Source organism: Rhyacophila brunnea, unplaced genomic scaffold (genome assembly GCF_057557595.1).
Source record: "Rhyacophila brunnea isolate RB1 unplaced genomic scaffold, BYU_Rbru_1.0 scaffold_11, whole genome shotgun sequence".
Lineage (NCBI taxonomy): Eukaryota > Metazoa > Arthropoda > Insecta > Trichoptera > Rhyacophilidae > Rhyacophila > Rhyacophila brunnea.
The window spans coordinates 35,432,415-35,449,526 of NW_028232763.1; the positions used below are offsets into that span (position 1 = coordinate 35,432,415).

General features: G+C 35.2%; 1 protein-coding gene across 1 annotated transcript in view; it reads left to right on the forward strand.

Moving 5' to 3' along the window:
- The first annotated feature begins 5,733 nt into the window (after window positions 1-5,733).
- Prp40 (pre-mRNA processing factor 40) overlaps window positions 5,734-17,112 on the forward strand; it is a 36,221-nt gene continuing 24,842 nt past the window's right edge. The window contains exons 1-9 of the mRNA XM_085960357.1: window positions 5,734-5,897; window positions 5,984-6,226; window positions 6,761-6,919; window positions 12,270-12,418; window positions 12,825-12,949; window positions 13,210-13,337; window positions 13,428-13,576; window positions 13,694-13,805; window positions 15,047-15,409. Coding sequence (XP_085816483.1) covers window positions 5,895-5,897; window positions 5,984-6,226; window positions 6,761-6,919; window positions 12,270-12,418; window positions 12,825-12,949; window positions 13,210-13,337; window positions 13,428-13,576; window positions 13,694-13,805; window positions 15,047-15,409 — 1,431 coding nt within the window. The 5' untranslated portion in view covers window positions 5,734-5,894. The remainder of the gene's footprint in view (window positions 5,898-5,983; window positions 6,227-6,760; window positions 6,920-12,269; window positions 12,419-12,824; window positions 12,950-13,209; window positions 13,338-13,427; window positions 13,577-13,693; window positions 13,806-15,046; window positions 15,410-17,112) is intronic.

The following is a 17,112-nucleotide window of genomic DNA, read 5'->3' on the forward strand; positions in this document are numbered from 1 at the left end:
GTTATTGTTATATATTTAAAATTAATCTTAATCATGAACTATTAACTTATTCCGATATTGTTGTGAAGATTTCTCTTATCCATCTCTTAGCTGAGAAGGAAAGGTCTGGTAGGTAGAATGTAAGCGTCGGTATGACACATCCCTGTTACAGGCGGGCTTCGCCCGGTGTGAAATAATCATTTAGTAATTATAAGCCGAAACGTAACCCTGACCTCTAGAAACGGCTTAATAAAACACCTAATCTGATTCCTTGCTCAACTGCTTAATGTTTTATTTGGTAAAGTCCTTCGTCCGGTATGTGAAAGTAACATGCTGGGCGAAGATGAACAATAAAACGTCTAAAGGTTAATAAAGTATGAAAGACGATGTATGTAATCGATAGTTTAAGAAGATCACAAATTTGTTTTATATAAAATAGGTATTAGTGTAATAAAAAAAATCTTTAGGTATAAGTTTTAATAAAGAAATTAATTATAAATATGTACCTAGTATCTAATGAAGTATGTAAGAGATGAACGGATCGTGTTGCGTAATAGAGATGTTTGTAGAAAAGAAATTATTATTATAGAGTGTATAATTGTGAATTCAAATACAGGCGGACCTCGACTTTTCGAACGTTCGACTTTCTCACAATTCGCTATTTCGCACATTTAAAAAAAATCGTTTTTTTAAAACATCGCGCTGTGGGGTAAAGATATCCCCCTCTCGCTCACTCACAAGCAAGTGCAATTCTTGCATCACTTGTATCCTGCTCGCACCCGTCACTTTGCTTGTGAGCTAGCTAGGATAGGTTTACTCTTGCGCAGGAGCACATGCAGGCTTGTTGTGTTGTGCGTTTTGCTAATTTGATTCATTTGAAATATTTCACCCTAAAGATTTATAAACAAGAGTGAGAAACAGAAAAACTGCAGTGTTGATACGAACAAAGAGAAATCAAGGACTTATAAACTTCACATGTCGTTCTGATTGCGGTGAATCTTTTGCTTCAATCGGACGATACAAACAGGTCTACTACAATATGTTCAATTTTGAAAAATAAAAATAAAATTACGTTCAAAATTGTGGAAATATATCTTTAAAGGTTGTTTCCAAAAGACACGGCATAGTTATGGATGAAATGGAAAAATATTTGTCATCATGGATCGACGACCAACATCAAAAAGATGTCCCTCTGAATATTTCAATTATTCAAGCGAAGGCTCTTAGTTTGCACATATTAAACTTGTTTAATTAAATTAATTAACTTGTTTAGTTAAATTTGTTTGGTTTATATTAAATTCACTGGAGAATCGGCTGATGCGGATAAAGATGCTGCAAAAGAATTTATTTCCTCATTATCCAAAATTATTGAAGATGGAGAATATTCCTCTAGCCAAATATTTAATGTAGATGGCACAGGTTTATTTTGTAAAAAAATGCCTAGTCGTACATTCTTATCTAAGGAAGAATCAGTTGCCCCTGGGCATAAACCTTCTAAAAACCGATTGACATTGCTTCTTGGTGGAGACTTGGCTGGTGATTTAAAATTGATGCCAATGTTAATTTATCAACCAGAAAATCCCAGAGCATTGAAAGGGAAGGATAAAGAATTGTTTCCAGTAATCAAATAAAAAAGCCTGGGTTTACTGTGTTAATATTAAAAGATTGGTTTGTAAAGTTAATGATTTACCATTTAAAATAAGAAAAAGAAGAGGGGCAAACAGTTAACTCTTGATAACTTTTTAAGGGAAACACCCGCAAACCCCACTTAAACATGTCTCTTATTAAACATCTTATATTTACTTGATAAATAAATATTTCAAAATACACACAATTTAATTTTTTTTTTACTTCCCTCTACTTTCGAACATTCAACATTCGCACACCTTTTCAAGAACCAATTATGTGCGAAAGTCGAGGTCCTCCTGTATTATAATTCGGCCGCGCATTGCGCAATGCTGAACTTGTCGCGCGCCGGCGCTGAAGTCTACCTCGTAATTCGCCAAATCAAAAGATCATCCGATCGGATTTGGCCAAACACGGTAGTTCTTTCATGAGTCAGAGTGGGTTCGAGAGAATTTTGAAAAGGAACCCCCGGTAGCGAACTTGATAACTGAAAGGCTCTGAGCGACTCACTTGAAAAATTTAATTAGGAAAGAATATCTTAAAACGGTTGTAACTTAAAAAAAAAAAAAAAACTATATACGCAAATAAACATTAATAAAATAACACGAAGGGATATCATTTACACTACTCCTTATCCCGAGAAGACTAATAGTTTTAACACCACCCCGGACGCACATAACTGAGCTAGCCGAACTAAAGATGAGGTTTGTCTACCGAGAAAAGCTACGAACCCGTCCACGTGCTTCTGAGGTGTTAGGTAGTGAAATAACTCTCTAGTCTATGTAGCTCACCAATGATCTATGTAGCTTATGGCTGGGTCCTTTTCATTTGAGAAATCTTAATAGATATTTTTAATATTTTTTTTTTAAAGAAATACCGAAATAATTAAAAGAATGTTTACAGTCAGATCGTTTTTCAAAATTATCTGATGGAAAAAAATGAGTAGGTAGGTAGAAATAAAATTGAAGAAATAATAACAGCGAAGGTACGACAATTTTTCAAACTCTGGTTTTACCAAAGAGATTTTTACCACTATGATACACCCCTGTTACAGGCGGGCTTCTCCCGGTGTAAAATAATCATTTAGTAGTCATAAGTCGAAACGTAACCCTGACCTCTAGAAACGGCTTCATAAAACATCTAATCTGATTCCTTGCTCAACTACGTAATTTTTTTTTTATTCATAAGTGAAGGCCTTCGACCGGTGTGTGAAAATCATATACTGGGCGGAGGTGTAATTAAGATTAATTTAATTTGATTTAAAAAGTATAAATGATGATGGATGAAAGAGATAATTTTAAGACTAAATATAATGTATAAAATATAAGTATTTAAATCTAAAAATTTTTGCCGGCAACGTTAAAATCTCCGCGCGCCTGCGCCGAGGTGGTCCTCGTGATTCGTCAAATCAAAAGGATCACGCGATAAAATTTGGCCAATCACGAGAGTCCTTTTTGCTGGTAGGCGTGGGTACGGGGAATTTAAAAAGAGAAAAAAAAAGTTAGTAAGCATCCCTTGAAAACTATGTACCGACCTGCGAAACTTATTGTAAAAACAAAATATATAAACCTGTAGAGAAAATTTAAAATATAAGATAATACCAAGTTACGCACGAGACAGACGTGGTTTCATTTATTTTTTTGTGAATCCGGGGTTCGATGGACACCTGAGCTAGCCGCTGGAACCCCGGACATCTCAACTACCTACTAATAATTTTATTATTATTGTGTAATAAACATGTTTTACATACATCAAAATATTTCTAGGCGTAGCCATAGTAACAATTTTATAATAAACATACTTTACATACCTACATCAAAATATTTCTAGGCGTTGCCATGGTTACAATTTAAAAATATACATACATCGAAAAAAATGTTAAGGCATTGCCATGGTAAAATTAAAAAAAATACTTTACATAGGTAGGTAGGTAGGTACATCAAAATATTTATAGGCGGTGCATGGTAACAAAATAAAAAAGAACTTATTAATACTTACAACAAAATATTTCTACATGATACTATGGTAGGTAACAATTTCATAATAAACATACTTTACAGACTTGCATACTTATCTGTAGAATAGCCAAAAATGGAACTACAAACTACCATACTAAGACGCCATTTTGAAAATTTCATTTGAATGTCAGATTTTGTCCAGTTACGAGTCTTGATTGGGTAGTTTTCAATAGTGGCTGCTCCCCATCCTATTCTTTAGATAAGCTTGTAGGTCTGTACTTCTATCGAAATATTTCTAGGCGTTGCCGTGGTAACAATTTAAGGTACTGTTCGGTTATGAGGAATACAGCAGAAAACACATTTTGAATATACCCGATATACTGGATTATTTGTTAGTTTGGGTTAGTTTAGTTTAGGTTGGTGATACACACCTGTTACAGGCGGGCTTCTCCCGGTGTAAAATAATCATTTAGTAGCTATAAGTCGAAACGTAACCCTGACCTCTAGAAACGGCTTCATAAAACATCTAATCTGATTCCTTGCTCAACCACGTAAGTATTTTTTATTCATAAGTAAAGGCCTTCGTCCGGTGTGTGAAAATCACATATTGGGCGGAGGTGTAATTAAGATAAATTTAATTTAATTTAAAAAGTATAAATGATGATGGATGAAAGAGATAATTTTAAGATTAAATATAAGTACTTATTCAAATATAATAAATCTTGCCGCACATGGCGGCAACGTTAAAATCTCCGCGCGCCTGCGACGAGGTGGTCCTCGTGATTCGTCAAATCAAAAAGATCACGCGATAAAATTTGGCCAATCACGAGAGTCCTTTTTGCTGGTTGGCGTAGGTACGGGAAATTTAAAAAGAGAAAAAGAAAGTGAGTAAGCTTCCCTTTTCCAACACGTACGGACCTAGGAAACTTATTGTCAAAACAAAATATATAAACCTGTAAAGAAAATTTAAAATATAAGATAATACCAAATTACGCACGAGACAGACGAGGTTTCATTTAATTTTTTGTTAATCCGGGGTTCGATGGCCACCTGAGCTAGCCGCTGGAACCCTGGATATCTCAATGGCGTCCAACGTGGGGCGATTCACAAAAAAAGATATTTTTTAAATTGAGGAGAAATTAAATGAAACACGTCTGTCTCGTGCGTAACTTGGTATTATCTTATATTTTAAATTTTCTTTACAGGTTTATATATTTTTCTTTTTACAATAAGTTTCGCAGGTCTGTACATGTTGGAAAAGGGACGCTTTATTTTTTTTTCTTTTTAAATCTCCCGTACCCACGCCGACTAGTAAAAAGGACTCGTGATTGGCCAAATCTGATCGCATGATCTTTGATTCGGCGAATCACGAGTCTGACCCTGGCGCCGGCGCGCGAGGATTTCACCGTTGCGCAATGCGCGGCAAAATTTATTATATTTGAATACTTATATTTAGTCTTAAAATTATCTTTTTCATCCATCATCATTTACACTTTTTAAATTAAATTAAATTTATCTTAATTACTTACACCTCCGCCTAATATGTGATTTTAACACACCGGACGAAGGCCTTTACTTATGAATAAAAAATACTTCGTGGTTGAGCAAGGAATCAGATTAGATGTTTTATGAAGCTGTTTCTAGAGGTCAGGGTTACGTTTCGACTTATGGCTACTAAATGATTATTTTACACCGGGAGAAGCCCGCCTGTAACAGGGATGTATCATTGGGTTAGGTTAGGTTAGGTTTGGTTAGGTTAACCTAACAAATAATCCAGTATATCGGGTATTTTCAAAATATGTTTTCCATGTATTCCTCATAACCGAACAGTACCCAATTTAATAATAAAAAAACATTACATAGGTACATCCAAAATTTCCTGGCGTTGCCATGGTAACAATTATTTAGGAATACTTTTGAATTACTGGCCGGTAAGTATTTCGGTCGGACGACCTAAAAAAAAGCTCTTGTCTTTCATTCTGTGTATTTTTTTTAAATTGCAGAAAAGTATTGGTCATTCAACGCGTAGGTACAATATTCTTTTCCGAAATACCTACCTACAATATTTTTTTGTCTGCGTTCTTTATTTCGGTGACAGAATAATGGCGACGCTGAAACCATAGACTATCTTCAATTTCATTTTCATGGACAGTTTATTTCATGTTTATTTATCTATGGTTAAATAAATGTCCGTCAATGCCTGTGTCAAATCAAATAAGTGTACCAGTTTGCCGGATAAAATATCAAGGATTATGAATTATATACATATATATTAAAAACAAATTAGTTTCCACAGCTTTGTAAAATTGAACACGATTCCAGGACTGTAGTATGGTAATACATCCTTAAACGATCGCTCAAACATCGAATGTCATATTTTGGTTAGGTATATCGGCGACAACTACTATTTTGATTTTTAGGATCCTACTATTCAACCAGCGGGCACGTCTCCGCCGGGCGTGATGTCGACTCCGCCGCTCATCCCTCCTCCGGTCGCGATGGGAGCTATGCCACCAGGCTTGCCTCCTATGCCAATGCCCCCAATTCAAACCATGCCGCCTAATATGCCACCAAACTTGGCTGCGATTCCTCCACCGATGGGCTTCCAACCGATGATTGCTCCATTTTCAATACCGCCTCCAGGATTTGGGGGATTGAGACCCGTGAGTATTCAACAAAATATATCTATTTAGACAATTTATACATGACTTATTAATTGTCAGTACACTCATACAGTAATGTACATTATGCATGAAGTAGGCAGGTCTAATTTACATATTGCCTATGATCGCTTTCGGTGATCACATCGCTCCTGTCATACTACCGGCTTGTCTCGTTCGAACCTTTTCCTGCTCTTCTTACATCCCCGAACTATCAAACATTATTTTCAACATGGGATTTTTGGGAAATGTGCCGCAGAGGTGGCCATGAGATTTTACAACTTTCTTTTTAGACCAAACCAAACCTAACCTAATCTAACCTACCCCAACCTAATATTACCTCATATAATATTCTTAGTTTGTGATAATGGTGCATCAAAATGTATGAACATTTCAAATTTTCAATTAACGATTATTGGATTACTGTTTTCGTAAAAAAAAATTATAAAAGCTCATGGCCACCTCTGCGGCACAATTACCGTATTTTTATAGTGGTGATATGTTAGGTAAAGTATCTTAATATTATTTCAATTCTAGGATATGCCCATAGCTCCAATAGCTGAGATTCCACCTCCGATGGAAAAAGTTGTGCCGTGGACGGAGCACAAGGCACCCGATGGCAGAACATACTATTATAATTCGACAACTAAACAGAGCGCTTGGGAGAAACCTGACGAACTTAAAACGCCATCCGAGGTTTGTTCATATTACAAACTAATTGCAAACACAAATAGTTATATATATAATAACATGACTTATCGGTAAGCTTTCTAATCGACTATAGTCTATACTGATGATTTTATAATGGTTGTTTAAGTATTTATTTGTTTATGATTAATGGCACTACTTGGTAAATGGCCTTAGCTGCTTCCAACATTGCTCTCCTCTTATCCCTTATCCTGGATCGCCAGCTCGACACACTGAGAGTCTGGAGGCCCATTTGATTTGTCGATGTTAAGCGGTTTGTATCCTTCCAACTTTTAAACAGTGTGCATGGGTATATTTTTAATTGGCAATATATACATGGTATTTTGTAAGTTGTATATTGCGATAATAACTGTCTACACGTAAAACTGCTGACTGTCTCGTCAATCTCATTCTTAAAAGTAAGCGATACGCGTTGTTGTCATTGTATTGTGCTATTTCTCTGGTTGTAAAAATTGGTAAACGTCAAAATGCTCTGCTCGGTTCGCCGGCGCAGATATCGCACAAGTTCCACTATCGCGTGAAAATTCAGATGCTACTGAACTTTTTTGATCCATGCATGCAATTTTGCAACTTGCATGATAATACGTGTTTACACATGCATTTTCTTGTTATAACTGCGATAATACGTACTGTCAGCAGTAAATCCATGCATGTGTAAACGGGGTATTAAGTTTCCAATACAAAACATTACTGTTTCTTTTCTTTAACGTTTCGACTCTGTTGATTGAGTCGTATCTATCTGCACGAGACGGAATGCAACTTTGTCGTCATTTCTGAGTTGAGAATATGTTGGATGTTGAGTCGAATGTCAGCGTACATCTCAACTTAAAATGATGTATCGTTATATAAGTGTATTGCATATTGCGAGAATGTTAGTTTTTTAGTCTAGCCCAGTGGTTCTTAACCTTGTTGGCAGTGGCGATTTTCTCATGAGAGCGCTGGAGCGGTGAACACCCACCCACCCACTCAATTTATGCGAAAATATTTTTTTTTTAAATAAGTATTTCATTTATATTTGATTTATTAAAAGTGTTCTGATCTATTAATTACCGTGGTCATTAATTCATATACAAAAACAAATTCCAATATGTGTTTTTAACCGGCTATTTTAAAGACTTGTTCATTTGAGCGATATACCGTGTCGCTCGTCTGTCGGAAAGCGCCCGGAAATCTTATATCGATTAATGCTTTTGCAACGAGCAAAGAGTTACACGTAAAACCAATATGTACATATTTTTTCATCGTGAAATGTCGTCTACGTGAGCGACGGTTCAAGTCGCTCACGTCCGAATGCCTACTTCGAAGAACGTCGGGAATCTTCGGTTTTAAAACCATACAGCCCGTATCACACAACAATTATTGTTTGACAATTTTTATTCAATATTATTATAAAAATAAATTCGTTTCACAGTACGTATATTAAATTTCCGCACATGTTGACAACATTTCTCAAATTTAAGCGAAGTACAATTTAAAAATAAACTTCAAGTTTTTTTCAGTTTGACAACTAAATTCACAATGTTTATCAATTATTATATCTCTCCAAACTAGCTCTGTGGGGGTTTAACATGCGTGGTAGGGTGGAAATCGTAAAATATCACGGCTAAATGCTTTAATAATGTCAATTTTGATGAGTTACTGCTTTCAAGAGCCACATTAAATCAGGTCACCTATTTTCTTAATATGTTATTGAAGTAAGTCATTCCTTAATATGTTGCTTCTCATAAGCGGAAGTTCTATTTTTTATTCGAATTGAATGATAAATGGCATTGCTGGTGGTAATATTCTCAATAATTGTCCATTCAATAAAATAAAACATTTGCTAACACGAAAACGAGATTGTCACGCGTTGGCAAGTTATAGTATTGCAGCTTGTAATATTGACGTGGTTTCCGGCTGCAACAGCTGATCAACATCGCCAGTTGCCATTAGTTCCCGCTTATTGGTAATGTAAAACGGTGGTGCGCGCTTGTTAAATTATTTTTCAATGTGATATTTTTAGTTACTGTGTACATTAGTTTTTTTTAAAATGGCACCGTTTGATGTTGAGTACATAAAAAAACATTCTAATACGTTTGAAGAACGCCTTCGTATTAAAAGCAGCAGCAGACCTGTTCCTAACCTAAAATTAAAACAACAATGCGTTTCAAAAACTAAAAAGTACGAAAGAACATTCAATGTTAAACAATATGAACAAAATTCATGGCTGTGTGGATGTGACAAATTAAATGCACTATTCTGTTTTCCATGTATTGTTTTTAGTGGCAGTGATGAGTGGACCATCAAAGGTGTAGTGGATTTGGCGCACTTGACAATTAAAATTAAAAAACATGCTGCTTCACAAATACATTTAACAAATTGTATGCATTTGGCCGCTTTAGGAACGATGAATATACGGCAACAACTGGATTCAGGGTACCGAAAATCAATCAAAGAATGTAACGAAAAAGTTAATAAAAATCGATACATATTATCCAGATTGATTGATTGCGTTAAATTCTGTGGCGCATTCGAATTAGCACTACGTGAGCATGACGAATCAGCTAGATCGCTAAATCCAGGAGTGTATAAAGGGTTGGTGAATTTTGTTTCTGAAATAGATCTGTCAATGAAAGAGCATTTAGATAGTAATAGTGCTTTTAAAGGAATTTCATGTAACATACAGAACGATATTTTGGATGCAATGCTTATGGTATGTCAAGATGAAATTAAACAACAAATTGTTAGCTGTAGATTTGTTGCTGTTCAAGCAGATGAGACAACTGATATATCGACACAAACACAGCTTGTGTTTGTTATAAGATATACAAAAGATGGCGAAATTTTTGAACGATTTTGGAAATTTATACATCCGAAAGGACATACTGCCAATGATATCGCTGCAGAAATTCTGAAAGAGTTAGAAATTTTACAAATTGACAAAAATAAACTTGTTGGTCAATGTTATGATGGTGCTGCTGTTATGTCGGGACGATTAGGAGGTGTACAATCAATTATAAAGTCTACATTTCCTTACGCATTTTTTGTCCATTGTTACGCACACCAATTTAACTTGGTTTTAGAAAAAAGCGTAAATGTAAATAGAAATGTGGCAAATTTTTTTGCAAACTTACATGCATTTCCACCTTTTTTCTCGAGATCATCTAAACGTATGGAGATTTTGAAAAATATAGTGAAGAAGAAAATTCCATCAGCCAATCAAACTAGATGGAATTTTAATATACGGACAGTTCGCGCTGTTCATGATAATAGTGAATCATTGAAGGAGTGCTTAGACGTTCTATTAAACGATAATTCCAACGACTACAACACAATTAATCAAGCTGAAATGTTACTGGGTTACTTAAACAATAATTTATTTATATTTTGGTTAATTTTTTTTTAAAAAGTAATGCCTGTGTGTGAAATATTATTTCAACAGTTTCAATCGCGCAATATTGATAATATTAAGATCCAAAATAGTGTTGGTGATTTCGAACGGGCAATGGTTAATATCCGCCAATCATCTGATACCTTAACTGAACCTATAGTGACAAAACGTCGGCGAGTGAATGATTTACCCTGTTTAGTGGAATCCAAGCAAGTGTGTGATTTAATAATTAATCAAGCAAAAGACCGTTTTCAATTTTGTGATCATTTATTAGCATCCAAATTATTTTATTCTGATCAATTTATTAATTGTCATAAATCTTTTCCTACAAATGATTTTAATTTGGTGACTAAAACGTATGACTTTTTAGATAAAAATAAACTCAAAAATGAATTGTCTGTTATTTACAGCTTGGATAATTTTTATAATGCTGATGGTGCCTCAGCATTATTAAACATTTTAATCGAAAAAAATCTCATTGACACATTTACGGAAACGGTTTTACTATTAAACTTAATTTGTACTATTCCGATGACATCAGTGGAAAGCGAAAGATGTTTTTCCACACTCAAACGGATTAAGTGTTTTAGTAGAAACACCATCGCGCAACCAAGATTGAACGCATTATGTATACTCAGTATCGAAAAAAAAATGATACAAGAGATTCCTGACTTCAACAAACGCGTAATTGAAAAATTTGTGTCTATGAAAAACAGAAGAATAGATTTCTCATACAAATGAACAATAAATCCCGGTCACTGCCGGATACGAGATATTTCGGTACTACCTACTAATAATTCGGTCAAAACAAATTGTTTGTGTCTACCAGTTTGTGTAAAAGTTTAAAATCCATTTTTTTTTCAAGAAAAACTGTTTTTAGAGGTACAACAAATAATAAATGGTGAGTTATTTATGATTTCTTTTAAATGTACTTAATTAAAAAACCAATAGTTTTTTTGATTTTTTGGTGAAGTTTTGATGAAGGCAAATGCCTTTTTACTGCAGTCAACAGGTGAAAAAAGTGAACTCCCAGTAAAATAACTCACCGGTCGCCACTGCTTGTTGGAGGTACTGACCCCCACCAGTTTCATATGCGCATTCACCGAAACCTTCTTAATTGGAAAAATAAAATATGATTTTTTTCAAATTCAAAACATAGGTATATATTTTACTGGTGCACAAAATGAACCGTGCATCAACATCACTGTGTTCAAAAAACAAAACCATTTAAACATGATTTTCACACAAAAACAAACATAATAATGAATATTTACTGCAAATCAGTGTGACTTCTGCTGTTGCCTTTTAGAGACACCAGTTCAGAAATGCACGGCTTCACCTTGGCAAGTGCCACTCTCATGTCATTTTCGCAACAAAGTCTTGTCCTTTTCTTCGTTTTTATGTCCAGCATCCTCGAAAATGATTGCTCGCAAAGATATGTTGTAACAAACGGTATGAAAATCTCCAGAGCTTTCTTAGCAATAACAGGGTACGTTACCATTTGTTGACACCAAAACGTTGAGAGCGTTGTCGCAAATCATGCAGTTAGGACGCTGACTCCCATCATGTTCCGTTATACATGTGAATCCATATTGTACATATTCGTCCAATCACTTTCTTTTTTTGCTCAACATAGTTAGTATGAAGGGATTAAAATATTAAGAAAGAAATCATATGACGTACCATCACGACAGTCACTAGTCGACTACTGAGCGCCCCAAATACCCTGCAGGACAGATAGGCCAAGTGATGTTGCATGATCACCTGCAGCCAATGATGGCCAAGTGGGGCGTGTCATCACGAATCATATGAGTCGGGTGTGTGTCTTAACCTCCGCCGAACCCCTGAGACTGACTCACCGAACCCAGGTTAAGAACCACTGGTCTAGCCTAAGATTTGAAAATATTTATACGCTACTTATTACATTTACAAATTGTATACAAAATAAATTGGAGTAATATTTTGTAGCGTTTGCTGTCGCAGTGTGTTTGGAAGGAGTATACATCGGATAAAGGAAAGGTCTACTACCACAATGTGAACACTAAACAGTCAAGTTGGGTAATGCCCAAAGAACTCGAGGAGATTAAAAACAGAATTGCAACCGAAGGGACTTCATTGTAAGAATTCATTTATCACATATTAGTTTAGTATGACTTGATAGCAATAATTTAATCACAAAATGTATAAATGTAATTTGCATCAGTGGTGTGCGGTCACTTTTACTTGTAGGGAAGTAACATTTACCATACAAATGCGCAATAAACACATGTTATTTGCATACACAAAGTTTTGCAATTCTAGCTGATTTTTAGTGATTCACGCTAGAATTGAGGCAACTACTGGTGGACTACAGATCTAGTTCGGTTATTAATCATGTTGCAGTATTCTTCTTCTTTTACCATGTTCGATCCTAGATCATACGGGCCTCCACAGAGTGGTGGTTGTATTAACAGATTTCAGTTTTTTGAGAAATGGATGTTAGTCACTCAACTTATTATACCTAATATAATTTATTCTACTTAGAATTGTCCTGCCCACTGCACCTCCTCCCGCGACTGCTGCCCCCGCCCAGTCGGCATTGGATCAAGCAATGGCCGCCACATTAGCGGCAATAGAAATTCCATCACCCGCTGCGCCTGCTCCTGTTGGTATGTCAGATGTTCTCATCCCATTTTTTTTATTTTACTAAAAGAAGACGGGCTGCGTTGAAACTCTCTTTAGGCGTCTGTAGCATGTGCCCGAGCCATGTTCAATGCAGCCTTTTCACTTTTAAAGCGATGGGCTGCCTTTGTTACTTTTATAGTCATACCACCATCGCATGTAAAGCAGCACCATCAGAATACCTTCATTGGAATATAATAGATTTAAAGACATATAAAATATAAATACTTCGCTTATTTTCGTATAGCGGATGAAGACAGCAATGAGACACCGAACTCTCAACCTGACAGTCGCACTTCAACACCTGAACCCAAACTCATATTCAAAGATAAGAAGGAGGCGATGGAAGCATTCAAAGAACTTCTCAAAGAAAAGGTTAGATATTATCATCACACTGTGTCGCTTTCATTGTCAACCAATGGCAGTTGATTCGGGTTAATAATTGTTTATGTTTCTTCTTTTTAGAATGTACCGTCTAACGCATCTTGGGAGCAGTGCGTGAAGCTGATTTCGAAAGACCCTCGGTATCCAACTCTCAAACGACTCAACGAGAAGAAACAAGCATTCAACGCGTACAAGACGCAAAAGAACAAAGAAGAAAGGGAAGAACAGAGGTGTTTATCTTTCTTAACAGCTTATCTTGTATAAGATATACTTTTCTGGCTATTTATGTTCTAACAACAATTTGCCTGTTTTGCTGTAAATAATTTGTTTTATTTTTATTTTTTTAGGCTGAGAACCAAAAAGAACAGAGAAAATCTGGAACAGTTCTTACTAAACTCTGAGAAAATGACATCTCTCACTAAATACTATAAGTGCGATGAGATGTTTGCAAATTTAGAGGTAAGTTTTTTAACAAAATTTGAAATACTTTGTATAATGTTTGAGGCTTTCAAGGTCGTAGTCATAATAGATTTTTGATCGTAGTAGATAGCTCGAATCTTGTGGGAAGAGTGAGGAAGAACATGTATTGACAATCCAAAAACACTATGGCAAATACTTAGATTACCTACCATATTTTTACCTGGTCACACTTTTTTCGGACAAACCTTATTTTGGATTTGTTTTGATGTTTACCTGTCAAGTGGTACACAATTTGCCATATTATATAGAGCAGTGTGAATTTTCCTTCTGCACATCTATTCCAACTACGTAACACCATAACATCTTTTCGTTATTTTTCTGCATCCGAGGTAACGACTATGTGTTATGGATGTATTCTGTGTGCAAGGTGGTTATCTAAAATAACTGGTAGCATGGTGTTAATCGAATCTTTGAGTTGTTTTATATGTTTCAACCGTCATGCAAAGTCGTGCCTGCGAATTTCTCGAAAATATTTTGCACAATAATAGCTTGTAGGTTTATATAATTAACGCGGCTAGAAGAGGCGATGTTGACAAATGTTATTTTTGTTGTTTCATAATCCTGAAATGCTTAAGGTGATACATCAGTGAAACGGCAAATAATTTTCAACTATAGGCGCGATGAAATTTTGGACTCGCTCGCATTCTGACAGAGAACGTCGAGCTGGAAACACGTCACTTTGTTTCGTGATGGCGACGGGCATAATAATTCTTAAATCGTGTAAAGATGACTAAAAACGTTACCCATTTACTTTAAAAAGAAAACATGTCATTGAATACATTATTATTGTTACTAATAGAACAATAAACAGAACATAAAATGGACGTATGTTGGATTTATATGACAAATTATATTTCGTTTGGCATGCGTCATTTGCACCCGCAATCCGCGCATCGCCTAGCCACGATCTTTTTAGACTGTGCCTCAACTGAGGTACAACCTTAATATGTACTTGGAATACATTATAGCACATTTATCACAATTTTTAATGGTTTTGGAGTAAAGTGTTATATTGGAATAAATCTGAGGATAAACACGGAGCATTATGTGCATGTGTGATGCACATCTTTAGCGTCAATTTACAGAGCTATTTAAATGTCACAGAAATGGCAGAGAGCTGTTAACTTGAAACCCACTGGCTATGTGTACCACAATTTGGGAACCACTACATTGTAGTGGATAGTGAATATTAGTTATTAACGGGTGTCGTGGTGTTTCAGGTTTGGCGTTGCGTAGCGGATCAAGACCGAAGAGACATCTACGAGGATTGCATGTTCACTTTGGCCAAGAGGGAAAAAGAGGAGGCGAAGGTTTTGAAGAAGAGAAACATGAAGATGCTGGGACAGGTTCTGGACAACATGACGGAGATTTCATACGGGACAACGTGGAGCGAGGCGCAGGTGATGCTGCTGGAGAATGTGGCTTTCAAGACCGACGTCAGTCTACTCGGTATGGACAAAGAGGACGCTCTTGTGGTGTTTGAGCAGCACATCAGAAATTTGGAGTCAGAGTACTTGGCGGATCGTGACCAGACCAAGAAACGTAACAAAAGAGGACAGAGGAAGAACAGAGACAGCTTTTTGGTAAGCGCTTGTATTGATTTCGCACAAATTTTTCTCCCTTTATGCCTATAATATATAAATAGAGTATAATAATAAATATTGTAATAGGTATTAAAAGATTGACCCATTCCAATTATAAAAGGGAAGAATATTCTTTCAAATTATATGTGGATGCTTCTAGCATGTCTCTTTTAATCTTTTGCCGTATTACTGGGGATAGTGAACACCGGAATTTCATTTGTTGCCGAAAATTTTAGTATTTATTGAATGGGAGGGAATGGGCCTTGGTACATATCATAATAATATATTAAACTACATATAAGATTTTTTTTATTAACTACAATTCAATGTGGATTTTTGCCGCCTCACAAAGAGAAGTCTTAACAGATTTTTCAGAGGGTATCATAATGATATTATACATCTTTCCTACAGATCTTTAAGACTTGGCTTCTAAAGATATCCCAAGTTCTTCAATATCGACTGTTATACGGCACCTAGGCTTTTAATGGCATGCATTTGTTGCATGATTTTGTTAAGGTGATGTCTCTTTGTAAAGTTGTTATCGAAAAATAGCTAGAAAAGTTTATTAATCGGTAAATATATATTCAAAAGTAATGAGAAAAATAAAATAAAAAATTTAAAGTCATCATGGAGTTCCATATTCCAAAAATACGTGTCAAATTCGGTACATTTGTATCGGGTGGCAAGAATGAATGACATAAGTTTAATTATCAGAATTACGATAAAAATATACGTAAATATATTACCTAGGAAAACGCTAAACGGAAATTGGAATTTATTATATCCTTATATCTTTTTTTTCAAATTTAAAAAACATCGATTTTGAGGTTAGAAAGCATGTAATTAAAATCGAAAAAACTCGGTTTGTACGCAATAACTGAGAAAAAACGGTTAGCGTTTCTATTAAAAATATTATTTATTAATTTTTAGGGTAGTTATTAAAATTTAATCTTGTATTTTTGTATATTAACTAATCGATAGTAAATAAAATTAATGTATGACAAGACTTTTATCGACATGTGCTGCTAAAGCGGAAATAAATCGTACCATTTTTGAAACAATACTCGCATAGATTAAAAAATACACACATACATTGAAAATAAAGGGTCGCCAGCATGTCGCCAGGTATGAAGACAAGCACTCTGTTAATTTTGCTCTGTCCATAATAACATTTTCGGTTTGCGATATTGGAGCATATGTCACAATGGACGATCATATATCAACCTCCACTTTTTGAAATAGTGTTGTGAAATTATTTCAGATATTTATTACTGTTTTGACGTACCTACCTTTTATAAAGCGATTTTAAAATAAATATAGTTTCATAATAATATAAAGAAAGCATACTTATGACACACATCAAATTTAATCTTTGTCTAGTGACTGTACAATTTCTCCCTATTTATGTTAAGTGTTTAAAATGTTATAAGTAAATAAAATTCATCTATTCACGTGGTAGTCGCGAAAATTATGAACAATATACAATGTTAAAAATAATAAGAATTGTTAAAATTTCTAGTCACAATATTAATCAAAGACAAATTAACCCGATCAAAACAACCTCGACAAACTTCCACTTCTTTCTTTCACAACTTTTGTTCTATATGTTTATCCTGGATACAGCGGCAAACACATTTTGAAAATAGCCGATATACTGGATTATTTGTTAGTTTGGGTTAGTTTAAGTTAGATTAGGTAATCCT